At 40.5% G+C, this 13927-nt stretch overlaps 1 protein-coding gene across 2 annotated transcripts in view; it reads left to right on the top strand.

The window, feature by feature from the left end:
* Positions 1-13927, top strand: part of LOC145984607 (uncharacterized) — a 50459-nt gene extending 36532 nt beyond the window's left edge. The window contains exon 8 of one of the 2 annotated variants that reach the window (XM_083118218.1): positions 13659-13927. In XM_083118218.1, the coding sequence (XP_082974344.1) occupies positions 13659-13730 (72 nt within the window). In that variant the 3' untranslated portion in view covers positions 13731-13927. Of the gene's footprint in view, positions 1-13639 lie in introns of both variants that reach the window. The other variant, XM_083118217.1, reaches the window with a different exon arrangement.

Genomic DNA, 13927 nt, shown 5'->3' with positions numbered 1-13927 from the left:
AGAGTGGTTGTGTTTTCTCACTGTGCCAAAAATCCTGCCCAAACTGAGCTGCTTTTGGGAGGAGTGTATTGTATAACTTTCCAAGTGTTTGCATTTTCTCGCTTGGCCGAAAATGCTGCCAACAGTCGCTTTTGGGAAGGTTATGTTGCAGCCTTTCACAACGCAAAGTTCAGTGTGTCAATGATCAGGAAGTAGTGTAAGAGCAAGGATTGTGACGTTAGTTTGACTTTATTCAAGAATGTGATCGGCAAGTATAAGGATTGCATAGCCCCGGCGCTCAGTTTTCCAACAGAGGGGACGAGAACACGGCCATGAACACAAGCCACCACCAGTATGCAGGTGCAAGGTGCGGTTTACAGTTTCCAAAGACATATTTAGATGATTTTCCATCTGTCTTTGGGTCGGTGGATTCTCTTGCATGGCCATTCTGCGAAGTTTTGCCTGCATACTGGTGGTGGCTTGTGTGCACGGCCGTGTTCTCATCCCCTTTGTTGGAGAACCGAACGCTGGGGCCATGCAATCCTTATACTTGCCGATCACATTCTTGAATAAAATCAAACTAACGTCACAATCCTTGCTCTTACACTACTTCCTGATCATTGACACACTGAACTTTGCGTTGCGAAAGGCTACAACCTTCCCAAAAGCGACTGTTTTGGCAGTTATACAAGTTATACAATGCACTCCTCCCAAAAGTGGCTCAGTTTGGGTGGGATTTTTGGCCCAGTGAGAAAACACAACCACACTTTTACAGCTCACACACTACACTGACAAACATGCCCGACCAAGGTTGGGTGAGTTCATTCTGAGTGCAGAGGGAAGGAATCGCGTTTGGTCAAATATATGCTGAACATCCCCTGTATAATTGATCAAGCAGAAAAACGTAATGATGAATGGGGTAGGTTAGTGCTTGTTAGAGTGAACAGTGTAGTGGACTTGGTGGCCGCTGAAGCAAAGTATCACAGAGAATGTTTTGCTTCTTTTTTAACTGTAACATCTGTGAAAGCGGGAAGACCAATTGATGATAGAAAGCGACAGGCTTTTGACAAACTTTGTTATTTTGTTGATGAAGATGAATGCCAATTTTCAATGAGCCAGTTGTATGATCAAAAGTGCAACAAAAAAGCTGCTACATGAATTTTGGTACAAAAAGAGAGAACAAAACGAGCAAAATGAGAGAGGACGTATTGTTAAAATGGCTGCAAAAATAATTAGAAGATGATCTCATTCCAGTGTCTTTGAAAATTTTTGTTGAGGCCTTGACATCAAGCAAAAAAAGGAGATCCGAATGTGTTGTGTTGGAAAGTCTCATGATCTGCCATTCAATTATTTCAATGTGTCAACAACGTACTGTTATATCACCAATTGCAGTTGGAGTTTACTGTTTTGCTTCTTTTTTAACTGTAACATCTGTGAAAGCGGGAAGACCAATTGATGATAGAAAGCGACAGGCTTTTGACAAACTTTGTTATTTTGTTGATGAAGATGAATGCCAATTTTCAATGAGCCAGTTGTATGATCAAAAGTGCAACAAAAAAGCTGCTACATGAATTTTGGTACAAAAAGAGAGAACAAAACGAGCAAAATGAGAGAGGACGTATTGTTAAAATGGCTGCAAAAATAATTAGAAGATGATCTCATTCCAGTGTCTTTGAAAATTTTTGTTGAGGCCTTGACATCAAGCAAAAAAAGGAGATCCGAATGTGTTGTGTTGGAAAGTCTCATGATCTGCCATTCAATTATTTCAATGTGTCAACAACGTACTGTTATATCACCAATTGCAGTTGGAGTTTACTGTTTGCCACATTATGGATCTCGACAATTGGTAGACATCCTTCAGTCTTGGAATGTCGACCAGCTACAGCGAAGTAAGAAGATACGAATATTCTAGAATGTGCTCAAATATTCCAACAGAACCTCAATCTTCAGAAAATTTGATCCAGTTAGTATTTGACAACACAGATATCAACACGAGAACATTAGGTGGTACTTGCCACAGGGTACTTGCCATAGTATGGGTGGGATAAGAATATCTATGCCTCTGGAGAAAATCTTCCAAGATATGCATGTAGAACGTCTTGTACCTTCTCCAGCAGATATGGTATCTGCTCTTGCAAGAAGGGATATAAAATTTTACAAGAGACCAACAAAGAGTGGACTCTTAAATATTGAAATAAAGAGCCTGGTGTCAGCAGAGGCTATGACAATACCTAATCTCCAGCATGCTCTCTTTACAGATAATGTTTGGTTGATAATGCATCTCACGAAAAATTCACCTAAACCATCTTGGAATGGTCTCATGCACACTATCACTCAATATGACCACTCGGAGTTTCAAATAAGCAGGGTAACCACTCATAAGGACGATACGGACGCCACACTGCCGTGTGAATAAACAACATTACTTTAACATTTATATATTACCTTTTACATTGTCAGAATTGCAAATATTCCGTTGCTTATAGATCGTTGGTTAGTCGGATCTGTATTCATTCTTCCTCTATTTCGGTTTTTCTTATCGTGACGATATATTTTATAATTATCACTAAACAACTCACTACTAAAGACACCTTCATGTAACCAGGTTTCTGTAATAATAACTATGTCATAGCCATTTTTAATATTGTTTACATAGAATTCTTGAGTATTTGTATTAAGCCCCCTTACATTTTGATAATAAACTGTTGTTATCAATAGTCGTCATCTAGAAGTAATTAGTGGTAATGACATCAATTTAAGTTAGATACATCTTCAAGTGTTCTCAATATATATACATTTTTCTCTCCCTCATTCTTTCTCAATTTAGTAGTGCCTGAATTATCCACCCATAGGTAGGCGTAATTTCTTTCGCGTTTAAGTTTCCTAGCTTCACTATAAATATTCCTTCTATATGGGGTAAGATTCTGATTAACATATACCATCTCATTGCTTTCATAACCTAAATGAATACAATTTAAATTTCTCTTCACCTTTCGCCTTTCCAAAAACCTATCCCTGTCTGCATGCCTTACAAATTTAACAATTATACCTCCTGCTTTTTGATTCGGTAGTTTTCTTAACCTATGACACACATCTATCATATCATTTGTCATCTCAATATCCAATGCCCTATCCCACACATTTTACAATTTCATACGGGTCTTCATTTTTCTTCTCCGGAATACCATAGATTTCAAGCGTGTTTCTTCTTCCATATTGATCGAGATCATCGATTTGTTCCTGAGTTTCCTTCAGTTGTTTTTTCAAGAGAAGATTCTCCTCCTTCAGTTCCTGAATTTGTGCTAGACAAGCACTGATACTCTCAGATTGTTTCTTCATAAAGTTCGCATTCTCGCCCAGTTTCTCATGTGCCAGGTTTAGGGATTTTCCCAGCTCACGCTCAGTCTCCTCATTACCCTTCCTCAAATTCTCTATTTCTGTCTTTAAATCCCGTAACATGTTGTAAACATCTGATATTGATGGAGTTGATGAATGCGAAGGTAGTGGCATGTTATTATCTTGCAAGCTGCTACTCCTCGTATTTGAGCATTTTTTGCACCGCCATGTTTGATTTACGGACTTCATATATTCTACATCAGTTTCCTTTAGACCAACACATTTTATGTGAAACCAATTGTAACAGTCACAACACTGTATTTTTGATGTAATGTCTTGTCTTGGTACGGCTTTAGAACATTCCACGCACACACTCATACTCATGTCGATACTTATATATATATATATATATATATATATATATATATATATATATATATATATATATAACACACTCTGGAACCTTTCCCAGTCCATTGCCCACAACCTGAACCAAAAACACCTGCAAAAACTTTCCATTCTCTGCAGACAAGCCCTGAATGCAGGATGCACCCTCCCCCTCCCCCTCCCCCTCCCACCACAACACCAACACAAAACCACATGTCCCTTACTTCCAGACCCACCCTTGCCGCTACCCACTCCACCCCAACCTACCATCTCTAACCCTGCCTCTCCCTCCCACCACACCACAGAAGAGCACCAGTCCTCGGACAAAAGATCCCCCCAGCATACTGACATTCCTCACCCCCAACCACCCACTGACTGCACCTCCATCTTGAACCTTTCCAACCACAACCTCACAACCACCGAAATTGACGTACTTTCCAAAGGTCTTACCTTCTCCCCAGCCTCCACCCCTAACAATTTCCGGCTATTATTTGACATACAAACTTTCGCCCGCAGACTTAGGTGGACATACTTTTGGGCCAAGAATCCCCCCTCCAAAGCTAATCCTTCTGACATACATCCCAGTCTCCTCCAATTCTGCCCCCCTCCCTTCCCAACAACCACCCCCTCGAAAGATACATCACCTCTGTTGTCAACAATGTTTCCGACAGTACATACCTCCAAAACCCCTCTTCCCACCACAATCTAACCCCAGCCCAGCACCAAGCCCACCGGTCCCTCCGCAACAACCCAGACATCAAAATCCTCCCCGCTGATAAAGGGTCCACCACAGTAGTCATGAACTCCTCTGACTACGTGGCGGAAGCCTCCCGTCAACTCTCTGATTCATCGACCTACAAGCCCACCACGGTTGATTCATCTACCACACACCTAGACAAAATTCGGGATTTTGTCCTCTCCCGAGGACCCCCTGAAGGCCTATCCAATTCCACCATCTCCTCACTCATACCTGACAACCCCCGCACCCCCACTTTCTACCTCCTCCCGAAAATTCACAAACCTAACAACCCCGGGAGACCCATTGTGTCCAGCTACAATTCACCCACTGAACGCATATCAGCCTTTCTAGACTCTCACCTCCAACCCCTCGTCCAAGCCCTGCCCTCCTACCTCCGTGACACCAACCACTTCCTCAACATCATCCAAAACTTACCATCCCTACCACCCAACACCATCCTCACAACAGTTGATGTCACATCCCTTTACACAAATATTCCCCATGCCCATGGCCTCCGTGCCACGGAATCATTCCTTAACAGCCGACCCAAACCCCACAATCCCAGCACTCACTTCTTGATACAACTAGCCAACCTTGTACTTACCTGCAACAACTTCTGCTTCGGTGACCAACATTACCTGCAGATACGTGGCACAGCTATGGGTACCCGCATGGCCCCCTCTTATGCCAACCTGTTCATGGGCAGGCTGGAACAGGAATTCCTTGACTCCCAGCAACTGAAACCACTCCTCTGGCTAAGATTCATTGATGACATTTTTCTCCTCTGGACACATGGCGAACCCTCCCTCACAACATTCCTAAACCGACTAAATGAGTTCACCACCCTCAAATTCACCTGGTTCCACTCCAAAGACCAAGTGACCTTCCTCGATGTGGACATCCACATTGCGGGAGACCACTTGGAAACATCCATACATATCAAACCAACCAACCACCTCCAGTATCTCCACTACTCCAGCTCACACCCCTACCACACCAAAAAAGCCATCCCATTTTCCCTTGCCCTCAGAGGCCAGCGCCTCAACTCATCCCCCTCATCCTGCCAAAACTACAACCTACGCCTGCACCAAGCCCTAACCAACCGTGGCTACCCCTCCACCCTCATCAACAAACAAATCACTAGAGCTAACTCCCACAACCGCACCAAACAACCCAAAACCAACCCTCCAAGTCTGATCACCCAATACCACCCTCACATTACGAAAATCAGACATACCCTCCACTCCCTCCTCCCCATCCTGCACAGTGATCCCGAGACCAGAGACATCTTTCGGGAAAAACCTAGGGTCGTCTTCCGTCGCCCCCCCAACCTCCAAAACATCTTGGTCCGAAACACCCCCACCCCTTCCGCACCCCTTCCCCCAGCCCACAGGTGCAACAAACCCAGATGCAAGACCTGCCCCATACTCATCACCTCCCCCACCCTCCTGATCCCTACAGCGGCAGGTGAGTTCACCCTTCACCCCAAGGGCACCTGCCACTCATCCAACCTAATTTACACCCTCATCTGTCAAATCTGCGGCAACTTCTACCTAGGCGAAACCTCCACCCCCTTGAATCTAAGGATAAATAATCACCGTTCCTCCACCCAAAACTCCGATTTCACAGTTGCCATCCACACCAACAGCCATAACACCACCTTCAATAACTGCTTCCGTGTTGCCATCATCCACCTTTTACCCCCCCGCTCTGACACATCTTTCCGCAGGCGATGGGAAAGGGCCTATATAGCAGGCATGCACGCCACTATACCCCCCGGACTCAATCTAGCCAACCAGTAACTCTTTCCTCTCCTCCCCGAAACTACCCACCCACCTTACAGTAAACACTGGCTAAAGTATTTTGTGTTTCCTTTCAACTGTTTCTGGCAACACTGACCGTAGAGATGCTACGGTCAGTATTCTGTACCTCTACTCACAGTGTCGTCGATCTTTTATCTACCTTCTTGAAAATGCGACTCAGATCGCGAAATATTGAATTATTTCTATTCGTGTGGTAAGTGTTTACTGTCTCCTTCATTATTTGTATTTATCCGCCCTTCTGGCACCATTTCTAACCCTATTCCTGTGTATATATATACTCAAACGACTAGTGACTTCGCTCCACATAAATCTTTTTTTTTTTTTTTTTGTGATTGGCAATACTGTTTGTTTACATTCTGCGTATCTTACCGCAAGGCAAATATTAACTGAATTGCTGGCTTAACTCATCATTATAATGAATAATTTGTATTCAGTTGTCATTAGTAATACTTACTGTTCTCCGTGTCTTACTTTTGTTGCCATCACTCACTTCAAACTAGATAAATTTACACAAAATGTCGGAGCACCAAAGCCACTTCACTTCACTCGTCCATCGCCACAGACTGTCACAACTGCCAGAAGCAATAGAGTTAACACAAGAAAGAAAATCATTCTGTATTCCATAAACTTATTCACTTATGACATAAGAGTAGAGCAATAAATAATGCAATTTCCAATGAATAAATAAAATATCGGTAACTGAAAAAGTACGCTCTTGCTTGATTTTTGTTATTATCGTTGCTTTCTGCTACTGTTTGGTAATCAAGAGGATGAGGATGAATGATGATGATATAATGAAATTGATGGAGGGGCACTCACAAAGAACATCCATGCCCATTCTATGATTTGAACCCAGGACCCCTGGCTTTGCATTGGAGTATGCTATAGTGAAACCACAAGCAAAGAAACCTGCGCAGACCCGCAACTCCTGTGCACCGTACTCCCTCCGGGAGGGGATTGGGAGAGTGGACACATGCTTCCTTATGGCCCGAGCTGAAGGGAAGAAGGGAAAGCTGTGCAGGGACTTTTCGTCCAAGGTTTTTTTCCTTTTGGTCGCTCTACAGTCACGGAAGTCAGCTACAGGTTTTTATTACTTGTGAACTTATCACATGTATGCGTTGTATTTTTTCTGAGTTTAGTGGAAAGTACATTTGGATTACAATGACGTAGAGTACATTATTTAGATTTAATTACATGTTTTGATTAGCATGTTTCAAAAAATTCCTGATAATGTGACAAAGTTGTCGCAATTTCTTTTCAAGCTGGCTGTTAAATAAATTAGAAACTCGTCATCTAAACTAAGCAAGAGCCGCTACAACCTGTGAACTACAAATTTCTGAAAATTTGGCAAAATTGTCTGGCAACCCCTAGGCAATAAAACAACCAGATGGGAAGACGATAGCATTGACTTTGACACTTGTTTCATTGTTTTCCATGGAGAAGTGAAGCTTTTTCGGTAGTAGTGTGTTGTTGCTGTAGTTGTGCGTTTGTTGCTATGAACAGTGTGGAGAACTTGTTGGTGCGAATTTTTCTTCCAGAATGAAAAAATAAATATGAAAAACCTAGGCCGAATTTGAATCTAGAACAAGCATGTCGCAAGAAGATTTCTGGTAATTTTGAAGTTTCTACTGTAGAGCTTCTGGTAACACAGATATCACCTTTCCAGTGAGATATTTACTTTGCTGTCTTATTTCACATATAAATTAGTCATGTTGGACAGGAAACTTTTTTACTAGTAATTTTCACGTTCAATGCACGTAAACATTTGTCATTGTGCTTATCAAGCTGTGTAAAAACTAATGTCCCTTCTTCTGAATTTTCCCCTCTGTTAAGTCAAAAAAATGCTACGATTAAATCTGTTAGAATTCTATTTCTTCTTCCATCTTTCATAATCTTCGCATTACTGTTAAAGCCTTTGACAAAATAAACCATGCACTTCTTATTCACAAATTACGAACTAGATTTAACATACATGGCAAATTTCTCTCCTTAATCCAGGATTATCTACACTCACGGACACAGCGTGTCACCCTTTCAGGTGCCTCTTCTGATTTTCTTCCTGTCTTGTCTGGGGTGCCACAAGGGAGCGTCTTAGGCCCTCTCTTGTTCATCCTATACATGGACGATCTCCCTCAAAGACTTTCCTCACTTCCTTCAAGAGAGAGAGAGAAAGGGAGACACCTCCCACCCCCCAAAGCCACCTGTCAATATACTCATGTTTGCTGACGACTGTAAACTTTTCAAAGAAATCTCAACCACACAAGATGCTGTGATTCTCCAGAATACTCTTTCCGAACTTGTCACATGGTGTAAGCAGTGGAATCTACAACTTAACCCGCAGAAATGTTCCTCCCTCACAGTCTCTTTAAAAAAGAACAAAATACATTCTCATTATGTTCTTGAAAACAATTATATTACTACAGTTGCAACCCAAAAACATCTAGATGCTATCATAGATGAAAAACTGAACTTTAAGGAACACATCGCAGCTACAACTATAAGTGCAATGCGCCTCTTGGGCCTCCTCTACAGATTCACTGAAATTGATACTCCAACTTCTCTTAGCCTGTTTTTCAAGTCATTAATTTCTCCGATTCTCGAATACTGTTCTCCAGTCTGGGCCATGGCTTCCAATACAAATCTTTCTAGCATGGATTCCGTCCTCAGCTTCTTTACCGCCATTGTTCGTCCTAGAATTCCTTCTTTGCGGCATCTTCAGAAACCTGACATCCTGACTACTTTGAACATTCAGTTACTGCAGACCCGACGTGATATGGCCGATATGAATTTTTTCTATAAAATCATCAATGGGAAATTAAGATCTGAATTTCTTCTCACAGAATTCAACTTCAGAGTTCCCTCTCGATCCACCCGAAACGCTGAATTGTTCCACAACTCTACCGCTAGGCTTTCCCTTATACAGCGCACTCTATTCCAGAGGCTGCCCCAGTTCTACAATAAACTACCCACAAACATAGATATTCTTGCCCTTGAAAGCATTTTCCGATCTTCCCTAGAAATGAATATGAAAATCTTTGTTTGTTTCCTTGTTTATGCCTTATGTTTATATTTAACTTTTCTTGTTTTTACCTTAAACCATCTTAACTTGTTCTTGTTATTTGTTAGAGTTTTCAGTGTAAAATGGCCTTAAAAGTGCTGTATCTGAAACTTTGAATAAATAAATAAATAAATAATTTATCATAGTATGTGCAAACGTGCAAAACATGATATTCGAATATATCAATTTCTTATCACGTTAGCTGTTATATATGAAATTCATCATTTAAACTCGCATTACAAGTAGAGCAAATTTTTGAGCTGTCGCCCCTCTATTTTGGTTCACCACGAGCTGCCACTGGTAACTGCAGTCCCTTTCTTTAATATGGAAGCATCAAACCTCAGTACGATTTATACTTCTCATCTCTTTGCTTGCAAAGAAAGTTACCTTTGACCAGCCTCTTTATTGGAAGCCTGTAGGAATTGTCACATCAGCTGACCCAGACAGTGATTTAGCTAAGTAGTAGTCAAACTGGGAGGATTTCACTTATTAATGTCATATTTCGGTACCATTGGACACATTGTGTCAGGTAGTGTCCTTGAAGAACTTTGGGCTTTGTTGTACGCGCAAAATACTGATGTTCACATGTTAAATGGAACTGCATACGCAAGAGCACATTTTTTGACGTACATAGAAGTCTACCAGCAGCTATGGATAGGGAAAGTAGGATACGTTCTAGTTGTGAAGATTTGATATACGGCATTAAAACTTTAAATGACCAAAGGATCATCCAGACATGATAAAACTAATAGCAGATCTAGCCGAGATAAAGGCACAAATTAAGGATAAAGGCCGAACAGCAAAATTGTGGCTGCAGTACCTAGAACAAGTAAGACTGATAATGCTTTATATTCAAGCAGAGCACCTGGAGACTGGGACCTTTACGTTTATGCTCTTAAGTGCATGCTTCCATACTTTCACGCAGCTGGACATCTGAACTATGCAAAATCTGTACAATTTTATGTGCAACAGATGGAGGAATTGGGAAATAAAATGAAACCAGACGAACTTGGGAAACTTTTTCACCACGGATATTTTACTGTTCGAAGGAAAGACTGTTCTTGGAGTGGAACTGCAGCAGATATTGTAATTGAGCAAAGTTTGATGAGGGCGATGAAAGTTTCAGGAGGCTTGAGTCATGGCCGAGGTATTATGGATTCCACATTGGCTCACTGGGTTTTGTCATTTCCTATAACCATGGAGGTGAGTGAAGCTATAGAAAACTCCTGTGGAAAACAGTTGTCATCATCGGAACAGCATGTAGAACTTAGACCTTCCCGCCAAGCTAGAGATGATGAAGACATCACCCGCCAAGCTAGAATTGATGAAGACATCATAAAGCTTTCTTATTGGTTCCGTCTTCACAACCCCTTTGAACAGACCAAGCAATAGGAGCACCTCATCAATATTGCAACCGGATTAGTAGCTGACATCAAAGTGAAAGCTATTCAGTCGGATTGCTGCTGTGCTGCAGTCACATCAAGAACTGCCGGAATATTTTAAATACAAACTAGCACCTTACCCTCCATCTTTATTTGATGACATTTCAATGAGAAAAAACAGAAAATCTGTAGTTATGGATATTGTATCGAACCCTGTGTACAACCACCATCAGAATTAACTTATATTGTAGATGGTGGCTTCCTACTTCACACTGTTATTTGGTCTGATGTTGACACATATGTGGAAATTTGTAAAAATTACGTTACATATGTAAAGAATCATTTTTCAATGCACATCGGATTTTAGGGGAGTTTGGGATTTTATTTGGGAAGTCACAAAGAGCAAAAATTAGCTTTTTATAAATTATTTCAGCTCTCAACACCATATTTACTGGGCTACTACAGGAGTTAGAAAAGAAGCTAAAAACTTACATTCTTTTAAAAGATGAAAATCTAAACAAAAAAAAATATCATCAACAAAATGCTCATACATTTTTAACATTACTATATATTACAGTTTTTAACCTTACCTTTTTATACCCTGAAAGTTTTTAATATAATTACCATAATGTTACATTTATTTCTATATCCTGTAGAGTTCGTTTTTGAACATTTCAAGAACAAACATTCAAGTGCATTGTGCATGTCTCTTTTTATGTAAGATTTTGCAAAATCTTGATTAAAACACAAAAAATTAAGTGAAGCATGGCCATTTTAAACATGTATTTATGTGGCACATTTATTGTTTACAACATTAGGGGGGTAAAGAAATGTACCAAATAATTCCAACCATGCATGAAAACAGTAACTGTAATAGATCTCATATTGTGACATCATAGTTGTAAGAGCTATCAAAAATTTATTTATGTAATCTAAGATTGTTTGATATGTATCTTCAAGTGTTACGAAAAGGTTAACAAATCTTTTTATTACAAGCATTTAATACACGGGTCTATTGGCCATGATTTTCAGAAAATTGCTTCCGGCATCACCCTATGGAAGCTAGATGCATCAAATTTGCAGAAATGAACAACGAAGGCCAGTTTTCGATACCACATAATTTTTAACTCCCTATTTCTGGGGAAAATGTGGGTAATTTTTATAAAATTATAATTTCCATTAAATTTTCAAAATCTGGCACCTCTTGCTGGAGCTCTAATTTCTGCACTGCGAAGAAAACAGCCCTGTCTCATAGTACATAATATTAGTCATTAATGCAGTTATAAGTAAAACATATCAGCAAGAAACTGCTGACCTCCATGGCAGTGGTTATCAAAGAATGCTACGATGCCAGGGGTCCTGGGTTCGAATCCTGGCCTGGGCATTCTTTGTGAGTGTCCCTTCATCATATCGTCTTTCATCCTCATCTTCGTGATAGCCAAAAGTGGCAAAAAGCGAAGTAAAATAAATCAACCAATCACCAAACAACTGTTTTGAGTTACATTGCACATTGTTTTCTGAAAAGAAAAAAAAAACCCTTTTTCAGGAATCGTTTATTAAAAATATTAACGATTGAGTTTTGTGATTCAGGTATGCCATACCCTCATACGTGTATACAAACGAACAAAGGAAACATAACTGAGATAGCATGTGTACTTTTGTTCATGATAAATGTTTCAGGATAAATGATGCAGTCGTGGCCAATATATCAACCAACCATCCCTAACTCTATGGGGCAAAAGCCCTTTAAGGCCACAAGGTTTATCAACTGGCTTTTCATTGGTTGGATGAAGCTAAGTTGAAATCAGTCGCCACCGTTTTCTGACTTTCGAGACCAGAACCTGTCACTAATGCTTTGAAGTAGCTCCTCAGTTGTCCTAATGATGCTGGGTCAAATTTTCGAATTTACAGTGAAATTCAAATCTGGGACCACTACCAGCCAAGGTTAAAGCATTAACTAGTTTACCCATGCCATAGGAGAATCTAACTTATCACTAAAATTCAAGGAACCAATTTGTTATTGAATCACTGCTTCCTTTGTTGATTATGTATATGCAGTTATTTATAATAATTACAAAAAATACTGTCACAGATTTTTTTTAAAATTAATGCTTTTTTGTTCATAGAGATGCAGTTGTTTATTAATTATAATAATTACAAAAAATACAATCATTATACTGTCACTGGCATGAGTGCCTCGAATGACACACATTCAAAGATGGCACCTGAAGTGCATTTTGCCTCCTATTTACATTAAATTTATGTTTTTATGAACAAAAGTATTACAGAAATATTGGGCACATCCTAGGAAATAATGTAGTTTGTTTTCAATTTTGGACAAAAAAATTCAGTTGAAACATCAAAAAAATTAGAGGAGGTGGGCCTGACAGACCCCTTCAAGTAAAAAAGGTAAAAAAGGTAAAGTGCTCCCCTGTGCATAGCACCACGCCATGAAGGCGTATAGGGGGTGTGGGGGTAACGCCCCACACTTTCTTGATCCGGTCGTGAGTGGGGGTGATGTGATCAGCATCACGCCCCTGACCGCCTTTACCCCCCAGGGTTTCCCCCAGGTACCCATGTTATTCGACGCTGGGTGGGCGCCGGGGCCGCTTCCAACCTTAGAAAAGTTCCCGGATTTGAACCGGCCGGGGATCGAACCCGGGACCTTGAGCATGGTAGTCAGACGCGTTACCGACTGAGCCACCGCGGCCCCTTCAAGTAAGCTAAGGTTAATTGAAGTAACTTAAAATGTTACAAAATGGTGTGGAAATTTGATTTTAAAATACTTGGAAAGTTGAATATTTAAAAACATCTAAGGACCCATGGTGGGACAGTCATGTTTACTCTACCTTGAAACATGTAACAGAATTAAAGCACAATCATGTTCACATAGCACATAAGCTATTATTTGCATTTTTTTATGTTCTTTGTGTAGTGTCAAGGGAATTTTGCAGCTGGCAACATTGTTCCTGCCATGCAAGAGACACCATTCCCTATGCAAGTTACATTCAAGGCCCCAAATGTAGTAAAATACATGAAGCAGCTGGTCGAAGATGGGGTCTTGCGAGAACCAATGCCAAGGTATATGGAGCAGATTATGGCATCGGGTAAGAATAAAATTACCATTAAACGATCCGGGTTGCTGAATGAAACAACATTGTAACAATTCAATCTGATTTTTGTATAATTATTGTAGCTAGTGTGAATAAACAAGTAGCATGTA

The sequence above is a fragment of the Lepisma saccharinum genome, chromosome 1 (genome assembly GCF_977018435.1).
Source record: "Lepisma saccharinum chromosome 1, izLepSacc3.1, whole genome shotgun sequence".
NCBI lineage: Eukaryota > Metazoa > Arthropoda > Insecta > Zygentoma > Lepismatidae > Lepisma > Lepisma saccharinum.
The sequence above is the reverse complement of the archived record's forward strand: the minus strand, read 5'-3'. Positions and strand labels throughout refer to the sequence as shown.